The 22,327-nt window shown below is 55.0% G+C and overlaps 1 protein-coding gene and 2 long non-coding RNA genes across 3 annotated transcripts; 1 reads left to right on the forward strand and 2 right to left on the reverse strand.

Annotated features, from left to right (window-relative positions):
* Nucleotides 1-2,434: 2,434 nt before the first annotated feature.
* LOC123385850 lies at nt 2,435-3,620 on the reverse strand. Its single transcript, XR_006598999.1, has 2 exons — nt 3,170-3,620; nt 2,435-2,528 (listed from the first exon to the last, which is right to left on the reverse strand). It is a non-coding gene; the product is annotated as an uncharacterized LOC123385850 (long non-coding RNA).
* A 92-nt stretch (nt 3,621-3,712) lies between these two features.
* On the forward strand, nt 3,713-15,577 carry LOC123385849. Its single transcript, XR_006598998.1, has 4 exons — nt 3,713-3,846; nt 4,420-8,418; nt 8,548-14,854; nt 15,118-15,577. It is a non-coding gene; the product is annotated as an uncharacterized LOC123385849 (long non-coding RNA).
* Nucleotides 15,578-18,402: 2,825 nt separating this feature from the next.
* Nucleotides 18,403-22,091, reverse strand: ODF3L1 (outer dense fiber of sperm tails 3 like 1). Its single transcript, XM_003986935.6, has 4 exons — nt 21,671-22,091; nt 20,652-20,762; nt 19,638-19,751; nt 18,403-19,029 (listed from the first exon to the last, which is right to left on the reverse strand). The coding sequence occupies exons 1-4, from the start codon at nt 21,789-21,791 to the stop codon at nt 18,548-18,550; spliced, it is 828 nt and encodes a 275-aa protein (XP_003986984.1). The 5' UTR covers nt 21,792-22,091; the 3' UTR covers nt 18,403-18,547.
* Nucleotides 22,092-22,327: the final 236 nt, after the last annotated feature.

Below are 22,327 nucleotides of genomic sequence, written 5' to 3' on the forward strand. Positions count from 1 at the left end.
CCAGAACCCCAGAGGCCTCTGCCCATCTGCGCTGGTCACGTAACATGAGCAAGAAATAAACTTTTGTTGTGTTAGGCCACTGAGATTAGGAGTTATTTGTTACTGCAGCATAACCTAGTCTACCCTGACTGATGCAGTAATAAAATTGTATTTAGAAAGCCTAGGGAATGATAGACACAAAATTCAGATAATTCAGCATAGTATATACTTCTGAGGGGGAAGCAGGAGGCTGTGATAAAGGAGGAGCACAATATAGGTGCAGACACTGTTAAGGCTCGAGATCTCAGGTTGAGGGGTTTTTTTTTAATGAATTTTTTTAATTTTTAATGTTTTATTTATTTGTTTTTAATTTTTTAATTTTTTTTTTTTTTTGAGAGAGAGAGAGAGGAACTGTGTGCTCGCGCAAGTCAGGGAGGGGCACAGAGAGAGAGAGACACAGAATCTGAAGCAGGCTCCAGGCTCTGAGCTGTCAACACAGAGTCTGATGTGGGGCTCGAACTCAGGAAGTGCAGGATCATGACCTGAGCCGAAGTTGGACGCTTAACCAACTGAGCCACCCGGGCTCCCCAGTCGCAGGTTGAGTTCTGAGTTCCACTGTCAAAAAAAACCCAGAGGCCCAAAATAGAGTCACTTAATGCTACGCCCCGTCACCAAACCAGGGCTTAATGTCTGATAACCTGATTACACTTTCAAACTTCCCCAGAAATGTAGTCTTAACCAATTAGTAATTTTCTAGGGTACCAATAGAGTAATCTTTGACACAGGCCCTCTCTATGCTCCAAAGGAAGAAAAGGTAACCCAGCTAATAACTACTAAGACCCTTTTGTCCCCCCAAAGGAAGATCACCTCACCCAAAATAATCCTTTTTTCTGTTTATGACTTCCTTGTCCTGCCTTTAAAAATCTTTTCTTTTCTGCAGCCGAATGGAGCTCCTTCCTAATGTGCTAGATGGGAGGCAACCTGATTGTGAAGTTGCTTAATACAGCCACTTGATCTTTTAAATTACTCAGCTGAATGTTTGTTATTTAACATCACTATGTTGCCGTAAACAAAAATATATCATTGTAAACAAAGAAATTAATTAATTAAAGTGGCCCTGCATGGGCCAATAATGAGAGTATGTCATAGGCAGGGTGGTGATTAACCCAGTTCTGTGTACCTGAGGTCCATTTAAGAAGGAAAAAGCAAAAGGAAAGGAAAGGGGAGTGTCATTTGGACATGAGCTGGAAACCCAGCCGCGTTCCTGCCCAAGGGGAGCCTGCATCTCACTCTGTAGGCAATGTACACAGTGTAACCAAAGTGTGTAAAGAAGGGCAGAAGGAGCTCAGAGATGTGTCTCTTTCCCAATGCCCTGAGGTCCAGGGCCTCAGATTCCACTCCCGACAACCCCCCTCAAGCCAGCAGGTTGGGAAGGTGGGAGACACAGAGTCTTTGTTTCTGGCAGCTTGCCAAACCTGCCCTGAAGCCCCATTTCATTTCATTTGCATGAAGCGGTTTCACCCCCAAACTCTCCTCCCCCCCCCCACTTCCCCTTCACCCCCGGGGCGCTTGCCGGCCTGGCTGGGCTCGAGACCTCACAGGCCCCTGGACCAACCCCAGGCCCCCTTTGATGATGTCATATTCACCACAAAGGATTCTGCTTTTTCTGTACCCTGGGCATCATGAATCTTACATAACCCTGTGTCCTCGACCTTGATGCTAAAATCATTGCATTCAGTGAGGAGCCACTGGGGAGTTTTAAGGAAGAGAGGTGGTGGTGTTGGCAACTGGAAAGTTGTTGTGGTGACCAGTGAGGGCCGGGGGTAGAGGGGGTCGGGGTGCAGGCGAGGGCGCTGGGGCAGACCTAAGAGCCACTCAGAAGGTGGAATCAAGAACTTGGCATGAGTCAGAAGGACAAAGCCCATCTCCATGGTCCCTGGGGGTGAAATGGGAACAGGCCTGCCACCCTGCTCCCAACACTGCAGGGGGCAAAGGGAGAGGTCAGGTATCAGGGGGAGTGGCTGCCTGGGGTTGTGGCCTCTGGAGGAGACCGGGCTCAGAGGTGGGCCGTGAGGCAGAGGACAGCCATTTCTCTTTGGACGTTTACAACTATTTGCCTACGTTACTTTGACCATAAAAGTTTCAATTAAAAAAAAGGAAAGTCATGTTAGATTCAGTCATGTTCTTATACACGTGAACTTTAGGGAGTTCATAAGCCTAGAAATTGTGCAGAGTCGTGGGTACAGGTCTCTTCTGAAAAGGGGTCTATAAGTTTTATCAAATTCTCAAAAGAGACTGCAACCTGGTAATAATAATTAACATTTGTGTAACACTATATCTCAGGCTCTGAGATATGTACACACGCACACACACACACACACACATTCACTAAATCTTCACAACAACCCTATCAGACACATTCTATTGTGCCATGTAATAAAAATTCAACAGTACATTTTAAAGATCTAATTGGCTTTATTCGTTGATTCATGAATCAGTCTGCATCCCATCTAGCTGGTAGAGGGGAGCTCCAAAGGGTGACTGAAAAGCTAGACACGGAGCAGAAAAAAGGAAAATATTAGCAAAGAATCCATTGTTTTAGGCAAGGTTGCCCTCCTAAGGGGAACAAAAGGGGTCTATCAGTAAATTTCCTAATGCTGACCAGAAATGTTGACTGGTTATAGGTTGCATTCCTGGGGGGTTGACACTACAGATAGGTTAGGCATTAAGTCTCGGTTTACTGACTTAGGGCCTTAACCTGCATGAAGCCATTTGGGGTCTCTGGTTTTCTTTTTAACAATTGTCATCCCCATTTCACAGATGTAGGGACTGAGTGAGGCACAAGGAGGTGAAGCTTGTTGCTGAAGCTTGCTCAGTTAGTGAGATTTGCTTCTCCAGAATGTCGACCACTAACCTAGACCCGCTCTGGTCCAATACTGAACTGCCAGCCAGCCTGGATGTGTGGACCTCTGTGCTCACAGCCCTTCTCCTGCCCCTCACTTCAGTAACAGTGGGAAATCCTGGTCCCTCACTGTCATCGCTGCCCACAGCAAGGAAGGTGATTCTGTGTCAGGGACATCTCAGGAACCAGCTTGGAAGGAGGGGGGAAGCCTTCCCACCCATCAGCACCCCAGCACCACTGCAGAGGCTGGCCCAGACTGGCCAACCCCCAACAGGGACAAGAACCCACCTTCCTCAGTACTAAACCCTACTGTCCCCCTGGCCTCTCCTCTGCCTCCCCCCTCAGCTCCATCTGAGGCTGAGGAAACGCATCGAGTTGGCAACCTTGGGTGGGACCCAGGACCTCTAACCTCCATTTCCCCATCCCCCGCAGTCCTGCCCTAGCATGGATTGGTCCCCGCTTCGGGGATTGTCCTCTGAGGCCTCCTCTGTGCCAGAGCCCTCCCCCCAAGGAACTTGTGGCTGAGGCAGGACCCTGCAGAGGAGACAGGGGAAGAGGCTGCCTCAGGAGATGGTGAGGGCCCCTCCCCAGGAAGCGTGTGAGTGGAGAATGGATGGTCAGTCATTTGACAGGGGCCTAGACTAGTGGTCATGCCCACATCTCAGTCTCCTCCCCATCTAGGACTTCATGTGGGGTCTGGTGACACTTACAGACATCACAATAAGGCATATGATTGGCTCCAGCCAGCTGGGCCTCACAGCCTGCTCTAGACCTTGATTCCTCAGAGGCCCAGAGAGAGACAGGGGCTTGCTCAAGGTGCCCCGGAATCTGGAGCTGCACGAGTGGGAAGGGAAGCCCGGGACACTGGATGGCAGGGGGAGAGGAATGAGCCTGGAGGAGAGGCTTGAGCAAAAGGGTCAGAGGGGCTTTCTGGAGGAGGGAAGACATTCATGAGAAGTCCTCAGGTAGGGAGAGTTTGAATAGGCTGAGAAGCAGGGGGCCAAGAACAGGCCATGTTCAGGCAAAGCAGGAGACGGCTGGAGTCAGTAGCCTGATGAGGGGTCTCAGTGGGGGCCGTGGAACATGAACGCCCAGCTGGGCAGGGGAGCTCCTTACTGATCTCCCCTAGCCCGCCCAGGACAGAAGCCTGTCCTGGTGCCTGATCTCAGAGAGGGGAATTCCTCACTTACCCTAACAGCGTGGGAGTCGGGGAGACAGGTCTGGGCCTCCCACCTCAACCACCGTCAGACAGGGGCCATCAAGTCACAGCTCTGTCTCCTCACAGTCTTCCCAGGGCAGGGGAAGAGGCTCCCAGCAGGCGGGCCCTTGCCGGCCTCGCCAGCCCCACCCCACCAGCAGGGCGGCAGGGACACAGGGGCACAGGAGGGGTGGCCCCAGCCACCCCTCCAGAGCAGGATTTTCCAGGGTTCCAGCCTCAGCTGGGAGCGGGCTATTTTTAGCAGGCTCTCCACAGCCGCGAGCTGTCTCAGAAGTGCCAGCGCGCTCATGCTCGGTCCCTCACTGTTCTCGGCTTTTAGCTCTTGCAGGGAGTGATTCTCGCACTCAGCACGCTCCGATTACCAGAGTGACCTGAGCAGCTGCCTCGCGTCTCCTCGTCGACGGAGCCCATAGGCGAGTGACACGAGAGGAGGCTGCAGGCAGGCCTTCCCCCCACTGTTCTGCAGCCCTGCTGTCCCCCCAGCCACTCTGGCTCCCCTCACGGCAAGGGAGCCTGGGGGCAGAGGGTGGACGGATTTGTTGGCTTGATTCGCATGATGTATCAATTACTTCATGAGGTGTGAGGTACATTCTGGAGGAGCGGGAGCCCACCTGCCCCAGCCCTTTGCAGAAGGACCCGCCCGGGAGGGAGGTAGTTTACCCCACCCCAGGGAAGAGGAACTCATTGAGAAGAGCCCCACACTCCCCTCGATGGGGGCAGAGACTCTAATGTTTTCTGAGGGGTTCAGCAGTGCCAGGAGAGAGATGCACTGCTGTGCACGTAATAAACGGTTCATGCCATTCTTCACTTCCGCAGAGGGTTATAAACACACTGTGTTGATAGGTCTTCTAGCTCTTTAAGAGAACGTTAAGATTCAAAATCTGTTGTGGAATCTCCCAGGTTTTAAATGTTGGCAACTAGGTCAAGTTTTTAAAAGAATGTTGTGTAGTTTAAATGGAATGCATCCAGGAACCCTGCCTGACCCACTCACTGGCCAGGAGGTGGGAGTGGTGCTAAGCATGGACCCCGCTTTCCAGCGCTCAGTCTGCTCCATTCCCAGAGGTGCCAGCATGGGAGGCCCCTCCATTCCAGAAGGGAGCAGCCTCAGGACCCCGGATCCCAAAGGGCAGGGCGCCATCCTTTAGGGCCCAACCGGCATTTTTCAAATGCTCGTCCAGGGAAACTAGTTCCAAGAGCTGTTGGTAGACGTTCCTTATTTATGGGCTAACACTCAGAATCTCTGGGTTCAACACAGCAAAACAGACTTCTTTATTGCAGGAGTTGCCCAAGCCTTTAACATGTAACAAAGTGCCTCGTGAATTTCCAGGAGGTGAGGCATATGCAGTGCTTCTCAAAATATTTCCACGTGGAACTCACTTTTAATGCACACCCATTAACTCTGCAAAAGATACTACCACTCCATAGAATGTGGTTCTGGAAGTGTGCCTCACCACACTCTTACCCATTCCTCAGACCCAACATCCCAGGGTGGCTGTAGCATAAGCATGGGGGGTAGGAAGAGTGGCAAAGGGGAAGCTGGGACCAGAAGGCACTAGTCAAGAGCATGGCTTTGTCTTGAGGGCAGAGTGTTAAGCCAGGAGGGACCTGGGGGACTAAAAGGTAAGCGCTCGTTGCTCAGACACCAGACCAAAGGAGAGGGACCCGGCCAGAGGTAGGGAAAGTGCTCCAGAGTGGCCAAGTCCCAGGACTAAATGGTCAGGACTCGGTGGCTGGAAGGCTGCAGGGAATGCAGGGGAAGGAGGCAGTGAGGACGAAACCAAAAGAGGGGCTAAATGGACAGAGGCCAGACTGAGGCTTCCCTCCGTATGCCCTGCCCCACTGCCCGTCTCATAAGGGAGCCAGGCTCAGGCAAACTTAAGCCACCTGTGGTTCCCATGGCAACCGCGGGAGAGAAGCAGCTGGGCAAGCAGAGACAGAGAAGTGAGTGGGGAGGGGCTGCTGTCCTGATCCACGCCCTGTGGGACCCAGGAGTTCAGACCCTGGCCACCCCACCCCCCAGGCAGCTGATAGTGGCCAAAGGGTGGCCAGGAGAGAAAGGCAGGGCCCTGCCTGCTACTGCCCCCCGAGACTCCTGTTCCCAGAGCCCAGTTAAGAGGATGATCCAAGTTCTTGCTGCTGCAGTGAACCCCAACATCGCTCTGGTCCAGCCTGTGTCCACTGACGCTCAGCAGCCCTTGTCCCTACCTCTAGGAGGAAAGGCAGGGGCGATCCCCATGACTGTTTCTCTGCTGCCCGCGCAGCCACAAAGCTAATTTTAGCCCTGACATCAGGCTGCAGCCAGGGGCATTGGGTTGGAGAGGGCTGTGTGTCCGCCCAGTTCTAAATGCTGGGAGCTCTGAAGGCCCTGGGTGGCCAGAGGGAGGACTGGATGGCGACTGTCCTGACCCCTAGGCCCGTATCTGCCACACAGGCAGATACTCCCACCCCCACCGCTCACCTCCCTCTAGGACTTCCTGCTCTCCTGGGGACCCACACCCGGACAACAGCCACACCCTTAGCCAGACACACAGGCCCTCCAAGAGCTGGCCCTGCCCACTTTTGGGTTATTCCCATTGCTCTGGGCTCTCTTTCTGACCTAGTTAGGCTGGTTAGTAGTTAGCTGCCCCCACCCGCACACAGAGCCAATATGCTGTACAATCTATGTCCATACAGATAGGATGCTTCCAGCAACCCCAGAACCACATGCTAAAATCCTACTGTGGTTCAGATCAAATATCACCCCTTCCATTAAGCATTCCCCCATGCCTTAGTCAGAGCTAAATTCACCCGCCTCTGTGCACCCGACCTCCTTGTATCCCTCTATGAGGCTATTTGTGCACACACTGTCTCCCACGTGAGGCTCTAAGCCCCTGAGAGTCCTGTTCATCTGTTTGCCCCATAAACCCAGCATGATGCTTGGCATACGGTCAGCATTGCTGGGGCCTGGAGAGGGTGGAGGGTGAGCGTGGCCTCTTAAGAGGGGAAAGAAGCGGCCGATCCCAGCTCAGCCACTAGTTTGCCCTATAGTGATGGTGGCTGCCCCCACTCCCGATCCACAGTAAGAAGACTGCCCACTTCCGGCCCGATGGCTCCCTCTGAGAATCACCCGGGAGTAGGCCTAAATGTCTGACCCCAGAGGACATTCGCTGACCTCTGGCCTGGCGGGAAACGACTCAGGCCAGACACTCCCACTAAGTAACTTGACCTGAGACCTTCCACATGATGTAGTCAGTTCACGACTGAGGCAGAAGCCAAGAGCGTGTGTCTGGAGCGGCCAGGATGTAGACACAGTGCCACCGTGGAGATGAGGAGCAGACAAGGACAGAAGGGACGGTTCTGCAGCCCCAGCCTCAGCCGCAGCCCTCCCTCCACAGACACCCCACCCAGCCATCCAGTCCCACCTGGCCCCACTCCCACCCCTGTTCTGTGTCCAGGCCCTGCGCCACAATGCCTCGCGTGTTCGTGATGTTGCTACAGTGCCCATGACCCCCATAATCACGCTCCCAGGCAACCTAGGTGACTGCCCAGCTTAGGGCGGGGAAGCCTCGGGGACCCTAGAAGGACCACAGCACAGAGAACGCTCTGTGCCCTCCCATGCCTTTCTCTGCTGTGGGAAGGTGGGCTCCCTGAACACGGCCGTGGGCCCTACATCCCAGCTCACAGGAGAAGACACCCCTCGGGACTACAGGCCGCAGGGGTCAAGGGACCTTGTGCCCATGCTCCGGCTCTGGGAGAGACAGTGAGTTGCCTCTCAGGGCCTCTACTTGCCAGCCCACAGAGAAGGGTCCAGATAAGCCAGCGAGGAGTGAGGCACCCACCTGAGGGCCATGGCCTCCTCTGTCCAACCTGATGCCAAGACCCTGCTGCTTAACCTCCTAGGCTGGGGGCTACGGATGTACTAGGCTGGGGCAGGATATGTGGTGGCCACCACTGGTCATGTGATTTTTCTCCCTGGGCCTCACTTTCCCCTTGTGTGAGTTCCTGAGGGCAGGACCTATGGTGGCTTCTGTTTCCCAGTCCGGGAGCTGCCACAGGCAGGTTTGGAGCTCCTCTGATTGATTCTATCCAAGCTCACGGGGCTGAGTGCACACCGGGCCTGACACGACTGTGTTTCCTCCCTCCTGTGTCAGAAGATGCTGGAAGAGGGGAAGGTGGGAGAGGGCCTGGAGGCCTAGGATGGAGCAGGCCCAGGAATGACCAGACTTGCCCCACCCTCACCCCCACAGCCATCCCCGAAGAGCCATTTCTCCAGGAGAAGGGACCCAGGTGGCAGCCGGCGGTCATAAAGCCGTCTCGGAAAGGCTCCTGATGGCCAAACGTAAGTGCCCGTGCCACGGGGAGTAGCAGAGCTGGTAAATTACCGCTGAGGGCTGCACACCGCCCCCACTCTGTATTTATATCCGCCTTGGTGCCTGAAAATGGATATTTATGCATTTTCAATATTCAGGGCAAACGCTCCATCACTCAGCACCGCGTGGTTGCAGCACATTACACCGGCCCCGCGGAGACGTTCCTCTTCCACCTGGCTTGCCAGTTTGGGGGCTTCCGAGTGGGGCCTGGACCCAGAGCCTCTCCAGAGCCCCCGTCTCCATCTGCAGGCCCACAAGCCCCAGGGGGAAGTGGAGGGAACGAAGGGCCAGGCCAGCCTCTCCTTGGAGCCTCAGGACCAACTCAGAGACAGGGTCAGTCCCCTTCCCCTTCTTTACAGAACAGCAGCCAAGCCTCCGAGAGGTTGGGTGCCCGGGACAGGCTCACACAACATCCTCTTTAGGCCGGGATTCCTCCATCCATGTCCCCAGGGGGGTGACCCCCTCCTGACCAGCCCACAGATATCCCAATCTCCAGATACTTCTGTGTATGTCTTAGGGTCTGCCTCATCCTGTCTCAGATTCTCTAAATTCCTCTGTGTCTCTGGGCCTGTCTGGCTCTCATGGGCTCAGTCTCAGGCTCTCAGGTCTTTCTCTGTCTCTTTCACCCCTGGTGCCTGTGTCTCTGTCTCACTCCTATGCCCCATCCCTCCTTTCCTGCCTCACATGCTTTCTCTCTGAGTCCCTGTCCTTGTCCACCCCTGTCTCCCTAACTTCGTCATGGGGCCGAGATCAGGAGTGGGATGGCAGGAGCTGTCCTGGTGTCCAGGAGGGGCCTCCTTGGGTGGTCATGTCTCCCCCCCGGCCTGGCCCTGAGAAAGGAGGGCCCCTGAGCCACGGACCCACAGAGCACAGGTGGGGCTGAGGTAGGGAGTTTCCGGGAGCAGATTTCTACTCTGTGGAAGTGAGAGATGGGGTGAACCCCTCATCCCCAGAGCCATGCAGCGGGCCCTGCAAGGAGATTTCTGCATACGTCCAACCATCAGACCTTGAAGGGCCCGTCTGGTTTTGGTGATGGGACTGAGTGATGGGGTCCCTGGGCCTGCTCTGAACTGAAAGGGTTAATGCCTGGCCCCTGAGAGCTTCTTGAACATGCTCCTCCTCCTGCTCCTTCACCTTAACCTCTCCAGCTAGCCCCTTTTCTCCTCCCTCTCTCCCCCTCTTTCCCCCTCTCTCCCCCTTTCTCCCTCTGTCTCTCTCCATCCATCCATTCCTCTCTCCCTCTTTTCCTCCCTCTCTCTGTCACCAACGATAAGAATTAATTAAATATGTCCTCAGCTCCGGTCTCCTCACTTGCCCCAGGGAATTAACCAGCCCCAGCACCTCAGGCCTTGTTAGATTCCAGGAAAAACATAACGCTTGCCCTCTGCAGCATGTACGTGTGCGTGTGGGGGTCCCTGCACACGAAGAAGTACACACAGTGCCCACAGGGGCATGCCGCGTGCTATTGCGTGTTTCCATGTCTGGTCTGCTGGTTCGTCCACACGCACAGGTCTGGAGACGCCGGTCAGGATGTTTATGTGGATACTTTCATGAGTGTGCTAGTATGGATGAGGGTCTGCGTTCCCTACGGACATCTGCACGCGTGCATTGTATGTCTTTGCACTTAAGTCCACCTCCCTGTGGACATGTGTCTATCGAATCTGTGTGCTTGTACAGTGTGTCTGGGTATGTGCATTACCGTGCAAATCTGTTTGGACAAAGACCTATACGTCTCTGTGTTGTGCGTGCATGTGTGCATGTGCACATCTAACAGTATCGTGTGCTGGTGGGTGAGCGTGTCTGCATGCTAATGTGTGTGTGTGTGTGTGTGTGTGTGTGTGCAGTGTACCTACACCCTGGCCGCCCTGCACACGTCACCTTCCTGTCTCCCTGGGAGCCAGCGGCCCTGTCTCCAGCAAGAGACCTTGTGCTGCATCTCTGGGGTGATGACGGTGGAGTCAGTGGCAGTGGCAGTACAGGTGGCAGGAGCCCAGAGGTAGGAAGGTGGAGGTGGTGCAGGGGAAGGCACCTGCTAATGAGGCCACCTTCCTTGCCGGGCCTGGGAGCCAGTACCACTAATTATCGCCTCAGTAAGCAGCTCCCCAGGGAAGGGCTGCTGTGGAGCCCTGCGCCCCTCCTTCCCTTGGGACCCCTTCTCCACCTCCTCCCTGGACCTGAAGACACTGCAGGAGCCCTGGGCACCAAGAAGAAGGACAAAAAGAGAGGGGAGCCAGTAGCTCGTCCCACCAGGGGACCCAGGATGCCTGCCTGCCTGCCCATCAGCCTGCTGCCAGGAAGCCCACCTTTTAACATACTCCTCTGTGTCTCCAAAAGGCCTCCGGGAATTCAAATGTCCTTCTGGGGAAGTGAAGGCCTCCACACCCTGACCAGTCATTCCCTCCACAAACAACAAGCATACTTCTGTAAAGTGAGCACTAAACTGGGAGTCAAGTGGGCCAGATGATAATCCCAGCACTGTGTGACCTTGGGCAAGTTCCTATACCTCTCTGGGCCTTGGTGTCCTTGTCTGAAAAATAGAAGAGGACTAGAGCCACTTTTCTCAAAGAATGACATATGCATCATTGGTGAGACACAAGACTATTTTTGATAGTACAGAGAAATGGGCATCTGCTATTTTAACTATGTATTTTCATGTGTATGTTCTCACATATGTGTGCATATGTGTGTATTTAACTAGCACATCAGACCCCTGATTTCACAAACATTGCTTCAGACAAGGCTAAAACACACATTTAAATTTTAAAAGTGAGCCAGTTTAAGGAAAAATGTTAAGTGAGAGTAAAGACTGGCATCTGAGTATGACAACGGTCCTGGTGGAAGCTGATGAGTGACTCCAGCCCCGGGTCAGAGGGTCCCTGAGAACTTCCATCTCTGAGAGGCAGTGGGTTCAAGGCCTCAAGCCCCCTGGAATGAGAAATACGCAGACTGCTCCTTGGTTCCCACTCTTGTCCTCATCGTCACTACGACAGACCGCCACGTGGAACAGCAGAAGTTGCTATGGGGTAAGTGGGACAGTCCCTCCTGGCCACAGGCCCCCACGAGATCTCAGATGACACAGGCAGTGTCCACACATGTGGCCCCTGGGGCGGATCGGGCCAGTTAGGCCAGGGCAGGGAAATGGCACATGGTAAAGGCAGAGGTCACAGGGGTCTGAGCAGAGATGGCTCCGGCTGGGCCTGAGGTGCTCTGGGGACTCAGTAGCCACATCTCCTGTGGAACCTAGGGAGGAGGCTGTCTGAGCACCCCAGGCCAGTGATTAAGGTATTCCACCTGCCCTGCCCAGGGAAGAGCAGCCTGTCCCACAGCCCCAAATGTCTCTGTCCTCCAAGAGGCAAGAGGCCGGGTATGAATCACAGGAATTTACAGCCCAGCCCGGCGTGGGATTTATGAGTCTGCCTCAAGCCCGGCCAGCGGGGAGTGGCCGCCTGTCAGCCCCCCATTGCCCCTGATTGATGAGGCTGTTTCCTGCCAAGAAAAACTCCCCTCTGTGGCAGACAGCGGAGGGAAAGTTTCCCAGGCCCAAGGGCCAGCCCATCACCCCATACCTGCCCAGACCTGGACCCCTGTCCTGCTCTCACAGCCCACACTTCCCATTATTCCCCCAGTTCCACACACTGACACCCAGCGAGGATGTGCACCTGAAGGGCCTGGCTCCCCAGAGTTCTACCTTCCCAGACCTGCCATGTACTCACCCCTTTGCAGCACCCTTCAAAACAGAGCCATCGCGGGGCCCAAGGCTGGACATGCCAAATTCCAGAATGGATCTCTGAGGGAATCTAGCACACACACATTTCACAGATGAGCCAGAGGTCCAGAGAGGGATGGCTTTGCCCAAAGTCACACAGCAGCACAGTGGTGCGGCTGAGACCTGAGCCACAAGACCCTGGACTAGTCATTTCCAGGTGTGGTCATAGCTGATTTCTGTGGTGCCGATGGGGATACTTTTCATCTCCAAATAAGGACTCCTTTCTGGAGAATCTATGGACTTGGGTTAGACTCCCTCCTCCACCACTTTGTGTCTGAAAGTCACAACATCTCTGCGCTTCCTCACCTGAAAAATGGGCTCAAAAGTGACCCTGACCTTCTGGGTCGTCATGAGATTCAAGTGACACAATGCAGGAAAAGTCCCAGGACAGAGCTGGGCTCCTAGCAGGTGCTCCCTAGGTGATGGAGATGGCCCTTCATCATCCCTAATGACTTAAAGGGCCCCACTGCCTGATTTGCTAGGAGGAGAGGGTACAGTTTAGGGCAGGTAGAGCATAAAGAACAAAGAGAGGATGTATATAGGCCTGAAGGATGGGAGTGAGGCTGCTTCCTGCCGGAAGAAATCCTGAAAGGATCCCTGGAGCAGGAGGCTTCAGGCAGATGATTCAGAGCTCCACCTCTCTCGCCCTAAGGCCACTTTGGGGCTTTCCAAGCACCACAGGGCTAAGGGGAAGCACCTTGCCCTAAAAGCCAATGCCAGCCCAAGCTTCTTCCCTGGATGACCTGCAGCCAAGCTCCTCACCTCTCTAGGCATCTGCTAACCGGGCCAGAGAGAACCAGACAACACTCACTAGAGGCATCCTCCCGTTCTGACCCTCATGCAAGCCCATCCCCTGCAGTACCCAAATCTTGCCACTGGGTAGCAGCAGGGAGTAAAGCCGGGGTCCAGCCTCCTCCCTGCTGCAGAGGCTGCAGCCGCTGCTGGCCAGTCCCACCCCAGCACCAGGAGTTCTTTGCACCCCTACACCCTCAGTTCCTCCAGGGAACCAGAGCTGGGTAACCACCCACATCCAGACATGTGATCCTCCCCCCCGCCCGGCCCCACAGAGCAGCCAGCATTCTCTACACTTTTTCAGATGGGGAAACTGAGGTCCAGAGAGGGGAGGACTTGTTCTAGGTCACACAGCAATCACGGCAGAGCCAAGTGCCCAAACCTCTCTCCCAGCCTCCAGCCTCCTGTGGAGGCTGCGTGAAGGGACAGACTTGGACTGGAATCCTGGAACTCTCCCCCGTGGCCGTGCGTTACTGGACAGGTTACCCACACTCTGTGACTCTCGGCTTATGTAAGTGCCTGGCACATGGCGAGTGCCCAGCTGCTTTGTTTCAGCTACATATTACACCCCACAAGAGCAGACATGTGTCTATCTTACCCTCCTCGGTGTCCCCAGAGCCCAGCATGGGGAGGGGGGATGTTCAGAGGAGAACTGATGCCTGGAGGCCCCCTTCTGCCTGGCACTGGGTCTAAGGGTCTCCCTCCCCGAGTGCCTTCCACTCTCCCAGGTCAATCTTTTCATTCTTCTCCACCCTCGGCAGCCCTGCCTGGTGCCCACACGCCCTGGGCCCTGGGGTAGCGGCTTCTGCTCACCCCAGCTCACCTTTTCTCCCCATCTCTCTCAGCCCCCTTTTTCTCTGTCCCTGCCTCTCCCTCGGTCCTGCTGAGCCCCTGCTCTGCACTACCTGCTGTGTTTACAAGACAACGATGACAGGTTTTTATTTCTCTCTTTTGTCTCCCTTCCTCCCCTGAAGGGAGACGTGCTTCCTCTCTCCCAGGAAAAAATGAAGGTTCCAGAAGAGAAAAAGCAAATAAAGGACAGTGGGACCATGGGTACCTCCCAACCCCCACACCCACATCTGCCCATAGGCCACACACATCCACACCATCCTCCTCTTGTCAGGGCCTCTGAGAACTGCTCTGTTATTTGGGGGGTAATTGAAAATGTCGGTCTTTATTCTAGAGGATAAACAGGGCCAAGGGACTGGGAGAGCAAGAGGGAGAGTGAGAGAAGAGAAAGGGAAGCCAGAGGGAGACAGAAAGACTTAGGGAAGAGCCAGATGGGAGAGCATGGACACAGAGGGAGAGAAGCCGGGAGGAACAGGACCGGGCAGACTCTCTGCCTCCAGTGAGCTTGGAGATGCGGCTTCTGACCCGCACCAGGACTTCAGGGGCATGTGCTCTCCAACAAGCTCCCCCATCCACACCCCAGCAAGGGCCAGGAACAGGATTGCTAGGTGGCAGGAGCACCTATGCCAGTCCTCCTGTCCTTGGGTGGCCCCTGGAGTGGGCATCTCTGAGTGCTCAAGGCAGGGAGAAGGGATCTGGCTTGTCTTCGTGGACGAGAGCTCCCAACCAAATGCACCCCATCCAGAGGCAGGACCCCAGACTGGAGGGCTGACCCCCAGCTCACGCCCCAACGCCCTCCTGAGCGTGGAGACCCAATCTCCCCTCCCACAGCCCCACCCCCCACCCCGTCTGCACCTGTGCCTGGTAGGGAGGGAGCACTCTCATCATTTACTTTACTTCTCCTGGGCAGTGAGAGGTACACCTGAGCCCGAGCAGAGGTATGCATGCACGTGAGATAAAGAGGCGCCTGGAGAGGGGGTGTGCCTATGTAGTAAAAGGTGAGTGTCGGGTACGGTGTGGTGCCCGTGTCTGTCTCTCCCTGTGAGTGCAACATAAAGCCTGTGTTTGGGTCTGGTGTCAGGGCTGTACGTGCGAGGAGTAAGGTGTCATGTCTGTGCGTGCATAAGTGTGTGTGCACAAGTGAGCACATTCTATAAGGAGAATCTGCGCCTTGTCTCTGTGTGTAGGTGGGCAAAGGACATGTGTTTCTGCACAACCCCAACCTGTGTGCTTGTGGATGATGTGTCAATGTGTCTCCCAGGCAGGGCCCCTCTTCCTCCCGGCCCAGGGTCACCATCCTCCCAGCTCCTGGGAGCCAGAGTGACAACTAGCACTCAGGGTCTCTCCAGCCACAACAGAATGACAGAGACCAGCAGCCCCAGCCGGTATCGAGGAGGAGGAGCGTCATGTGATTGCAGTGTTATTACCACCACGCCCCGCGGGGATGCCCCGTGAAGGTCAGGCCTCTCCTGCCCTGGGAGAGAAGGGAGGAAACTCTGGAGGGCAGCGTGCCATTCACTGACCCTCACCCCCACCCCACTGTCTGCTCACGGTTAGAAGAAAGCTGCTTCCATCCTCCCCCCAAGCTGCTCTCCAAACACCTGTTGGGCATGGCTGGGCCTTCACCATTTCTTGGTACCCCCAGGTGCAGCCAGACCCTGGCATAGGGCAGGAGCTCAGCAAATGTTTATTGGATGAATAAATGAATGATCGTGTCTGTATGCATCACATGCCAGGCTCCAGGGCCCAAGTATCTGAGGGCACAGGTTAAGTCCTACAACCATTCAGACCAGGGGGGCACCTGTGTGGCTCAGTCAGTTAAGCATCAGACTTTGGCTCAGGTCATGATCTCGCAGTTCGTGAGCACGAGCCTCTCTTTGGGTGAGCCCCGCTTCTGTCTCTCTCTGTCTCTGTCTCTGTCTCTGTCTCTGTCTCTCTCTCTGCCCCTGGTGGGATTCTCTCTCTCTGCCCCTTGCTCACTTATGCCCCCTCTCAAGAAAGAAAGAAAGAAAGAAAGAAAGAAAGAAAGAAAGAAAGAAAAAAGAAAGAATTCAGACAAGGATTTCTGCCAGGTCAAGTGTGCCCCCCGCCAAGTTGTTCAGAAGGGGTGGGGTGAGCACTCAGCCAGGCCTGGAAGGCCATGCCCACCAACCTCTTGCAGGTAACCTACCCAGTCACCACCACAGAGGAGGCAAAGCCAAGAGATGGGGATTGCTTTATCAAAAGGTCGATCTCAAGCTAAATGACCCTGTCATTTTGTGGGCTGAGGCACAAAGGAAGTCCCATTCATCTTCCCCGGAGGCCGCATCCCCTTCTTCCCAAGGCCATCTCTCTCCCAAACATCTTCATCCCCCAAAGACTCATTCTGAGTCCTCTAGCCTCCTCTCCTTCCCTTGGGACCACAAACCAAGTGTTCATTCTAGCTTTAGGGCTAATATCCAGTCCCTCCCCATATCTGGTGGCAGCTGGAGCCAGGCTGAGGGTCTGTCCTAGATTGAGCCCTGACTCTAGTCACAGACCGACCCAAACCTAGCCACACACTGAGCCCTGGGTCTGGTCACACACTGAACCCCAGACCCTAGTCATAGAGTGAGCCTAGACCTTTATTTAGAGACAGGCCATCAACTTGTCATATGGCTGCTACTTCCTTGGCTCCGGGCCTCAGCTTTCTCATTTTTCCAGTGGAGGGCCTTGGAACTGGATAGGCACAAAATCAGAAAATCCCTATTCAAAGGTTGGCCTGTAGCTTCCCTGACCTGGTGACACGGAAGAGCATCAGCCACTGCCACCTGCCAGCCCCCTCCCCCATCCAGTACTTTCAGCCCAAGCATCACTAATTTTTGCAGCCGCTGTGATAAATGGCATTGTCGGCAAAATGACATCTTTCTAATCTGCTGCAAGACAGATGGGTCCCCAAGCTCCCTCGTTCTCTCTCGAGCCTGCCCGGACCAGCCTTGTTGAGGAGTGGGGAGGACAGGACAGACATAATACCCCAGGCCTGGGGGCTAGCGGGGTGGCGGGGAGGGAATTTCTGGGCCCTGCGTCAGGTATGATCCCGGTGGGGTTTCCTACAAGCCCCTTTAAAAAATACTCAGTGTTGTTGCTGTTGTTTGAATATCCCACAGACATTCTCTGATCCTTTCTACCCAAAGTTAGTTCTTCAGTTCAATTTTCAATTTTAATTAAAACCTGAATATTGCTCACCCTCGAAAGGATGAGCCACCCGACACTGGTTCTGAGGGGCCCTCTCTTCCTGCCTCCCACCATTCTTGGGGCAGCGGCTGTGGAAGAACATGCGTCTGTCTGAGCCATCAGGCCTGGGGGGTATTCTGCCTCCTCTCCTCCCTCCCTGGGCCCCTTTCCCTCCATAGTTCTGGCCTCCCACCCCATTGGCTCCAGGCTACAGAAAAGGGGTGAAATCCCCTTCTGCCTCCTGGCCAGGGATGCTGGGAGAGGGGCTGGTCCCAGAGGCAAGGGCAACTCCCGATGGGAGATCTGGATATGAAGAATTAAGGAAGGACAAATGCCAGCCCCAGAGACCCCAGCTTTCCCAGAGATGGAGACAGAGGCCAGAGAGCTGGCACCTATGTGCCCCAAAGCTGCAAAGCTGGAAGGGATGGGGCGGGGCAGGCAGGTGGGCAGGACTCGACTCACGAGTAGGGCAACACTGCCCCCTCCTGGCTCCTCCTCTGCCGGGCACTGCAGGGCTAAGCTGTTGAGTGTGGGGACGTACTAGCGGCTCCCCCAAGACCATATGCGGCATACAGACCCTTCTCCCAGAAGTCCACTTGGCCCCTTCGCCTCCTCCTAGGCTGACTGCAGCCTGCAGGCTCTGCCCGTTCTGTCCAACCTTCTCTCGCTGTCCAAAGAATTCTGCAAATGACGCATCTTATCTAGCTCCACCTTGCTGAGGACAAAGCCAGAGTGCCCTCCAATTGCCCACGATCTGGTCCTGTTACTGGCCAGCCTCCTGCAGCCCAGGCTCCTGCCCTCTGAGCCTGCCCCAGGCTCCTGCCCTGTACATTTTGGTCCCACATGCCTGTCTTTTCTCTCATCTTCACCGCCCCCGAGAATACCCTCCCTTCTACACACTGTCTCTGCTTGTCCTCCTATGCCCCCCCCCCGCCAGGAAAAATCCTTCTACCCCCATCCCCAGCCAGATGACCCCTCCGTCTTCTGCCCTGCTCCTCTCTTGGGTACTGACCACTGCCAGGGATCAGAGTCACACAGTTATGGAGCTGGAGGGAACCTGGACATCCTCCAGACATACGCTCCCCCCTTCACTGTCCAAAGGGCAACCTGAGGCCCAGAGGACAGGAGCTGCACAAGGCCACACCGCCATTAGTGGCAGAGTTAGGACTAGAACACGGTTCTCCGGAGTCGCTGCCCAGGGTTTCTTGGAGAACACGTGACTGCCTCCCTGGTGAGCCAGAACAGAACTTCTCCCACACAGGGACCCCTACAATGCCTCCCAGTATCCCAGCCCCTCACCCAGGGCAGGGCCCAAAGGAAGCAGCTGTGAGTGTTTGCAAAACAAAAAGCCAAGTAAGTGAAAATATTTATTTAATGCCTTCTGTGAGCTAGACACAGCGGGCACCAACTCTGTTACTCAAAATCTCAGTAAATCGCTCAATTTGGTACAGAAAAATAACTTCTGTGGGGAGGGGTGGGTGAGTGCACCAGGAGGGGCCTTAGTCGTGAATGTCGATGACCAGCGGGCACAGGTGGGGTGAGTGCTTGACGCCCATGGTGAAAGCAGGTGTTCGGGGTTTGTGCACCGTGACCTTCTGGACATCGTGGGAGCCAGGGCCAGGCCGAGGTGTGTGGTCCATCGGGTAGGCAAATCGCTTGGCCATGCTATAGCTGGGGCTGCGGTTCTGGTAGACAGAGGGCTCAGGCCGGGAGCGTGTGGCCGGCCCAGGGCCTCCAGCCACATTCTCCTTGTAGAACCAGTTCTTGTGCTCAGAGGCCAAGCTGTAGCAAGGAGCAGCTCGGCTGACAGGGTTATTGGGCCCCAGCAAGAGTGGCAGCTGGTACTTGTTGGGGGCTGGGTTGGGGTCCGTCACCCGGTACGGCCACCGGTAGCCGAAAGCATACTGGGGAGCCCTGCGTTCCCCGGGGGGGTGGGTCTTCTCTAGGTCGTAATGGCAGGAGGCTGGGATGGGGCTCAGGCCTGCAAGTGGATGAATGGAAGGGAGGGGTCTCAAGGCGGGAGCCAGGCCGCATCTCCTGGTGCCCAGCTGATGGGTAAGAGGTCTTGGTTAGCCTACTGTGACTTCACTATAACCACTTTATCAACATGCAGGGCCATCAACTCCCCTGCATAGGGCCATGGGCAGGGGGAGGGACTTAGGCCATCCTGACATCAGCACTGACACTGTTGTCATAATATAAAAATCACAAATGTCATCAGAATGCCACCCTTGGAATGTCAGCATCCTGACATCCTCCCTGTGACAGCACCAAGAAAATATCCTGAAATCGCGACGGCCTGTGAGCTCATTAGCATGACAATATCCCTGATGCAACATGAGTCCCATGACATTTTCATCAGATCATCACCTGGCGACATATGTGCATAACACTGGCTTCAAGACCTAAGTACTGTGACACAGACATGACAACATCAGTGTCTTAATGTAACATTGCAGGGGGATGCCAGTATCCAAAGACACACCTGGCAGAGGCGAGTCATTACCGCTTGTCCCTGCTCAGGTCCTGAGGGTGAACCCCCATCCTCCAACCTCCCAACTCCCACATGCCTCCCCTGTCCCATCTTACACAGGTTAGAGATGCGCTCTCCCATAGGGACCTGCGTGCAGCTGGACATTCCAAACCGAGTTATTTTGGGATCGAAGAAATAGCAAGGCCCAGGGCTGCAAATGTCTGTGACCCCTGCAGGACAGCCACAGAGAGGCCGGGTCAGCCCCAGAGGCCGCTCTATGGTGAGCCTGGACTGCCTCCAGAGGAGATCCCCCTCCCCCAAACAGAAGTGAGGGCTCCCTTCCGATTCCCTGGGTGTTTTCCAACCCTTGATTTCCTCATCTACAAAATGGGGCTTTTAATGCATGACCTAACAGTCTCCAGAAGTCGCTCAAAGAAACAGATAAAATGACAGCTGCATGGCAGCTTGGGCAGCCCCCATCGGGGACTGGTGCCAAGGGGTAATAATAGACATAGTGGCTATTGTTAGTACTGAGAGGCCCAGCCTCGGACAGGGGGTTCCCCTGCTGAGGAGGATGTGTCATCCCAAGGAGGGACCCAGCAGGCCTCTAGATCTCAGACCCCCAGATACACACCTCAACACCCCTGCCCACCCTTCCTCTCGTTGGCCTCAACCAGCAAGCCTCAGCTCCTCTGTGGCTCTCTGCTCCGGGCCTTCCAGGCGTTTCTAAGCCCCCCGGGGAAGCCTTGGGAGCCACCACTCTGTACCATTTTCCCCCACTCCCCAGCTATTCCTGCGCAGCTAAAATGCCCTCTCCAGAGCTCAGAGAGGAGACCGTACTCTGCCATCTGGACAGTGACAATATCCCTGCCTTCGAAGCTCCCTCAGGAGGTCCAGCTGGGAGCTGCCCACAGCGTTGCCTTTAGAGGGGTGGGTCACCTGGGCATCTCCCTGCTGGCTTGCTTCTGGACCCAGCAGGCCCCCTGGGGGTCCTCTTCAGGGCAGACCCGAGTTCCCAGGGTCCTGTGGCTACAGAGGATGGCTCCCTACCTCTCACTGCGGCCCCAAACATCCAAGGATGATAACCCTAAGCCCGACGAGTAGGGATGACGGGCACGGCGAGCACTCACGCTTCTCCGAGTGCCGTGTGTGCAGACTGTAGGCTGGCTCCTGGAACATGGAGATGTCATGGTCTACATAACCCGTGCAGGATGGCCGGAGGTATTTGGCAGGGCCCGGACCTGCGAGGATGGACGGGGCAGCCCTCAGGCTTGGCCCACCCGCCCAGTCAGAGGCAGGGTGCCGTGAGAACACTGGGGCTTTCCTCCCACTGATGTCACACTGCCACAAATCCCACCATCGAGCTTCCCCATGGGGAAAGACAGTGCTTCCACGTAAAATGCAACTGACCTCACACAGGCAATGCACGATATGAAAGATAATAGTCACAATTAGTTGAGAACGTCTTCTGCACCAGACACCTTGCGAACTATTTTATATGGATCATCAGCTAAGCCTCTCAACAACTCCGTAAAACGGATACTATTGTGTTTCCCATCTTACAGATGAGAAAATTGGGGCTTATAAATATCCATTTGGAGGCACCTGGGTGTCTCAGCCAGTTAAGTGTCCAACTTGATTTTGGCTCAGGTCATGATCTCACGATTGTGAGATCGAGCCCCACATCAGGCTCCTTGATGGGCGTGAAACGTGCTTAAGATTCTCTCTCTCTCTCTCTCTCTCTCTCTCTCTCTCTCTCTCTCTCCCTCATCCTAAACCACCTCCCACATAGAGCAACAATCAGTCATTAACAATGTAATAAGAATTAGTTTGTCTGCTTTCAGTTGAGAGTAAGATTCGAGAGAAGTGAGGAAAGCTACAGGTGGGTTAAAAGCTCCATTGAATCCCTAGGTTTTTTCCAAAATTGGCCTCATTTCATACCCCATGCTCCCTCCCATCCATACCCCCCTGAAAATTCCCAGCAGCTAATACTGCCTCTGAGGTTCAGCTTGAAGGTGCAGGTCTTTGGTAGGCTTGGAGGAGAGTCCTCTAGAACTTGGCAGGAGGCAGGGCTGGAAGGCTGGGGCACCTTCAGCAGCCCTGCAGAGAAAGAAATCAACCCAGGCTCAGGGCAGGGGACTTCTCTCACCTTTGATCATTGCCATGATCACAGGGGTCTGCTTTACCTCCTGCCGTGACGGCACCTGAACCTTCTCCTCTGGGTGCTGCCCATAGAACACAGAGTTCTTGGCCCCCTTGGCCAGCTTCATGGCTAAGGCCAAGGAGGGGGCAACAGCAGCTACTGAGAGACCCAAGTAGTAGGCAAGGAGCTGGACCTGTGTAGAACCTGTTCCAAAGGCCCCTGCCCAAACCCCTGTGTCCACTCTCTCCCCCTCTCCAGAGGCTGCGTGGGGGTTGGGAAGGAAGTCGATCCTCTGGCTTGAGCAGCTGCGGCTGTCTGGGGTGCAGCCAGCCACAGGACCTAGCAGGCTGGAGCTTGGGATGACATCATCGCAGAACTTGGACTGTGAGACCCAGAGTGTTTATTTCCCCCTGTTGCCATGGCAGCTCAGCTTTAGAACCCTGAAAACTAGGCCCCACTGCCCCCTACTCCCAATCAGGCTAAATAGTCTGACGGTCCCCAGAACCCTGGGTCAGGTTAGAAGAAGAGAGAGGTGGAGTGACAGAGCCCGCTCTTCACTCCTGATGGATTGGGTGCCTTGAAGTTGGGGAAAGGAATGGAAAGTGTGGGTGGGTCCTGGGGGATAGGTTCCTGCAGCTCGGACAATCCCTGGGGTGGCCTTCT

Source organism: Felis catus, chromosome B3 (assembly GCF_018350175.1).
Source record: "Felis catus isolate Fca126 chromosome B3, F.catus_Fca126_mat1.0, whole genome shotgun sequence".
NCBI lineage: Eukaryota > Metazoa > Chordata > Mammalia > Carnivora > Felidae > Felis > Felis catus.

What these genes read in the sequence shown, in the direction of transcription:
- ODF3L1 (XM_003986935.6), bottom strand. Translation starts at nt 21,791, where the DNA reads ATGAAGCTGGCCAAGGGGGCCAAGAACTCTGTGTTCTATGGGCAGCAC. An exon ending in GATCATGGCAATGATCAAAG is followed by an intron (nt 20,763 to 21,670) that starts GTGAGAGAAGTC and finishes CCATCCTCGCAG; the next exon opens with GTCCGGGCCCTGCCAAATAC. An exon ending in AGAGCGCATCTCTAACCTGT is followed by an intron (nt 19,030 to 19,637) that starts GTAAGATGGGAC and finishes ATCCACTTGCAG; the next exon opens with GCCTGAGCCCCATCCCAGCC.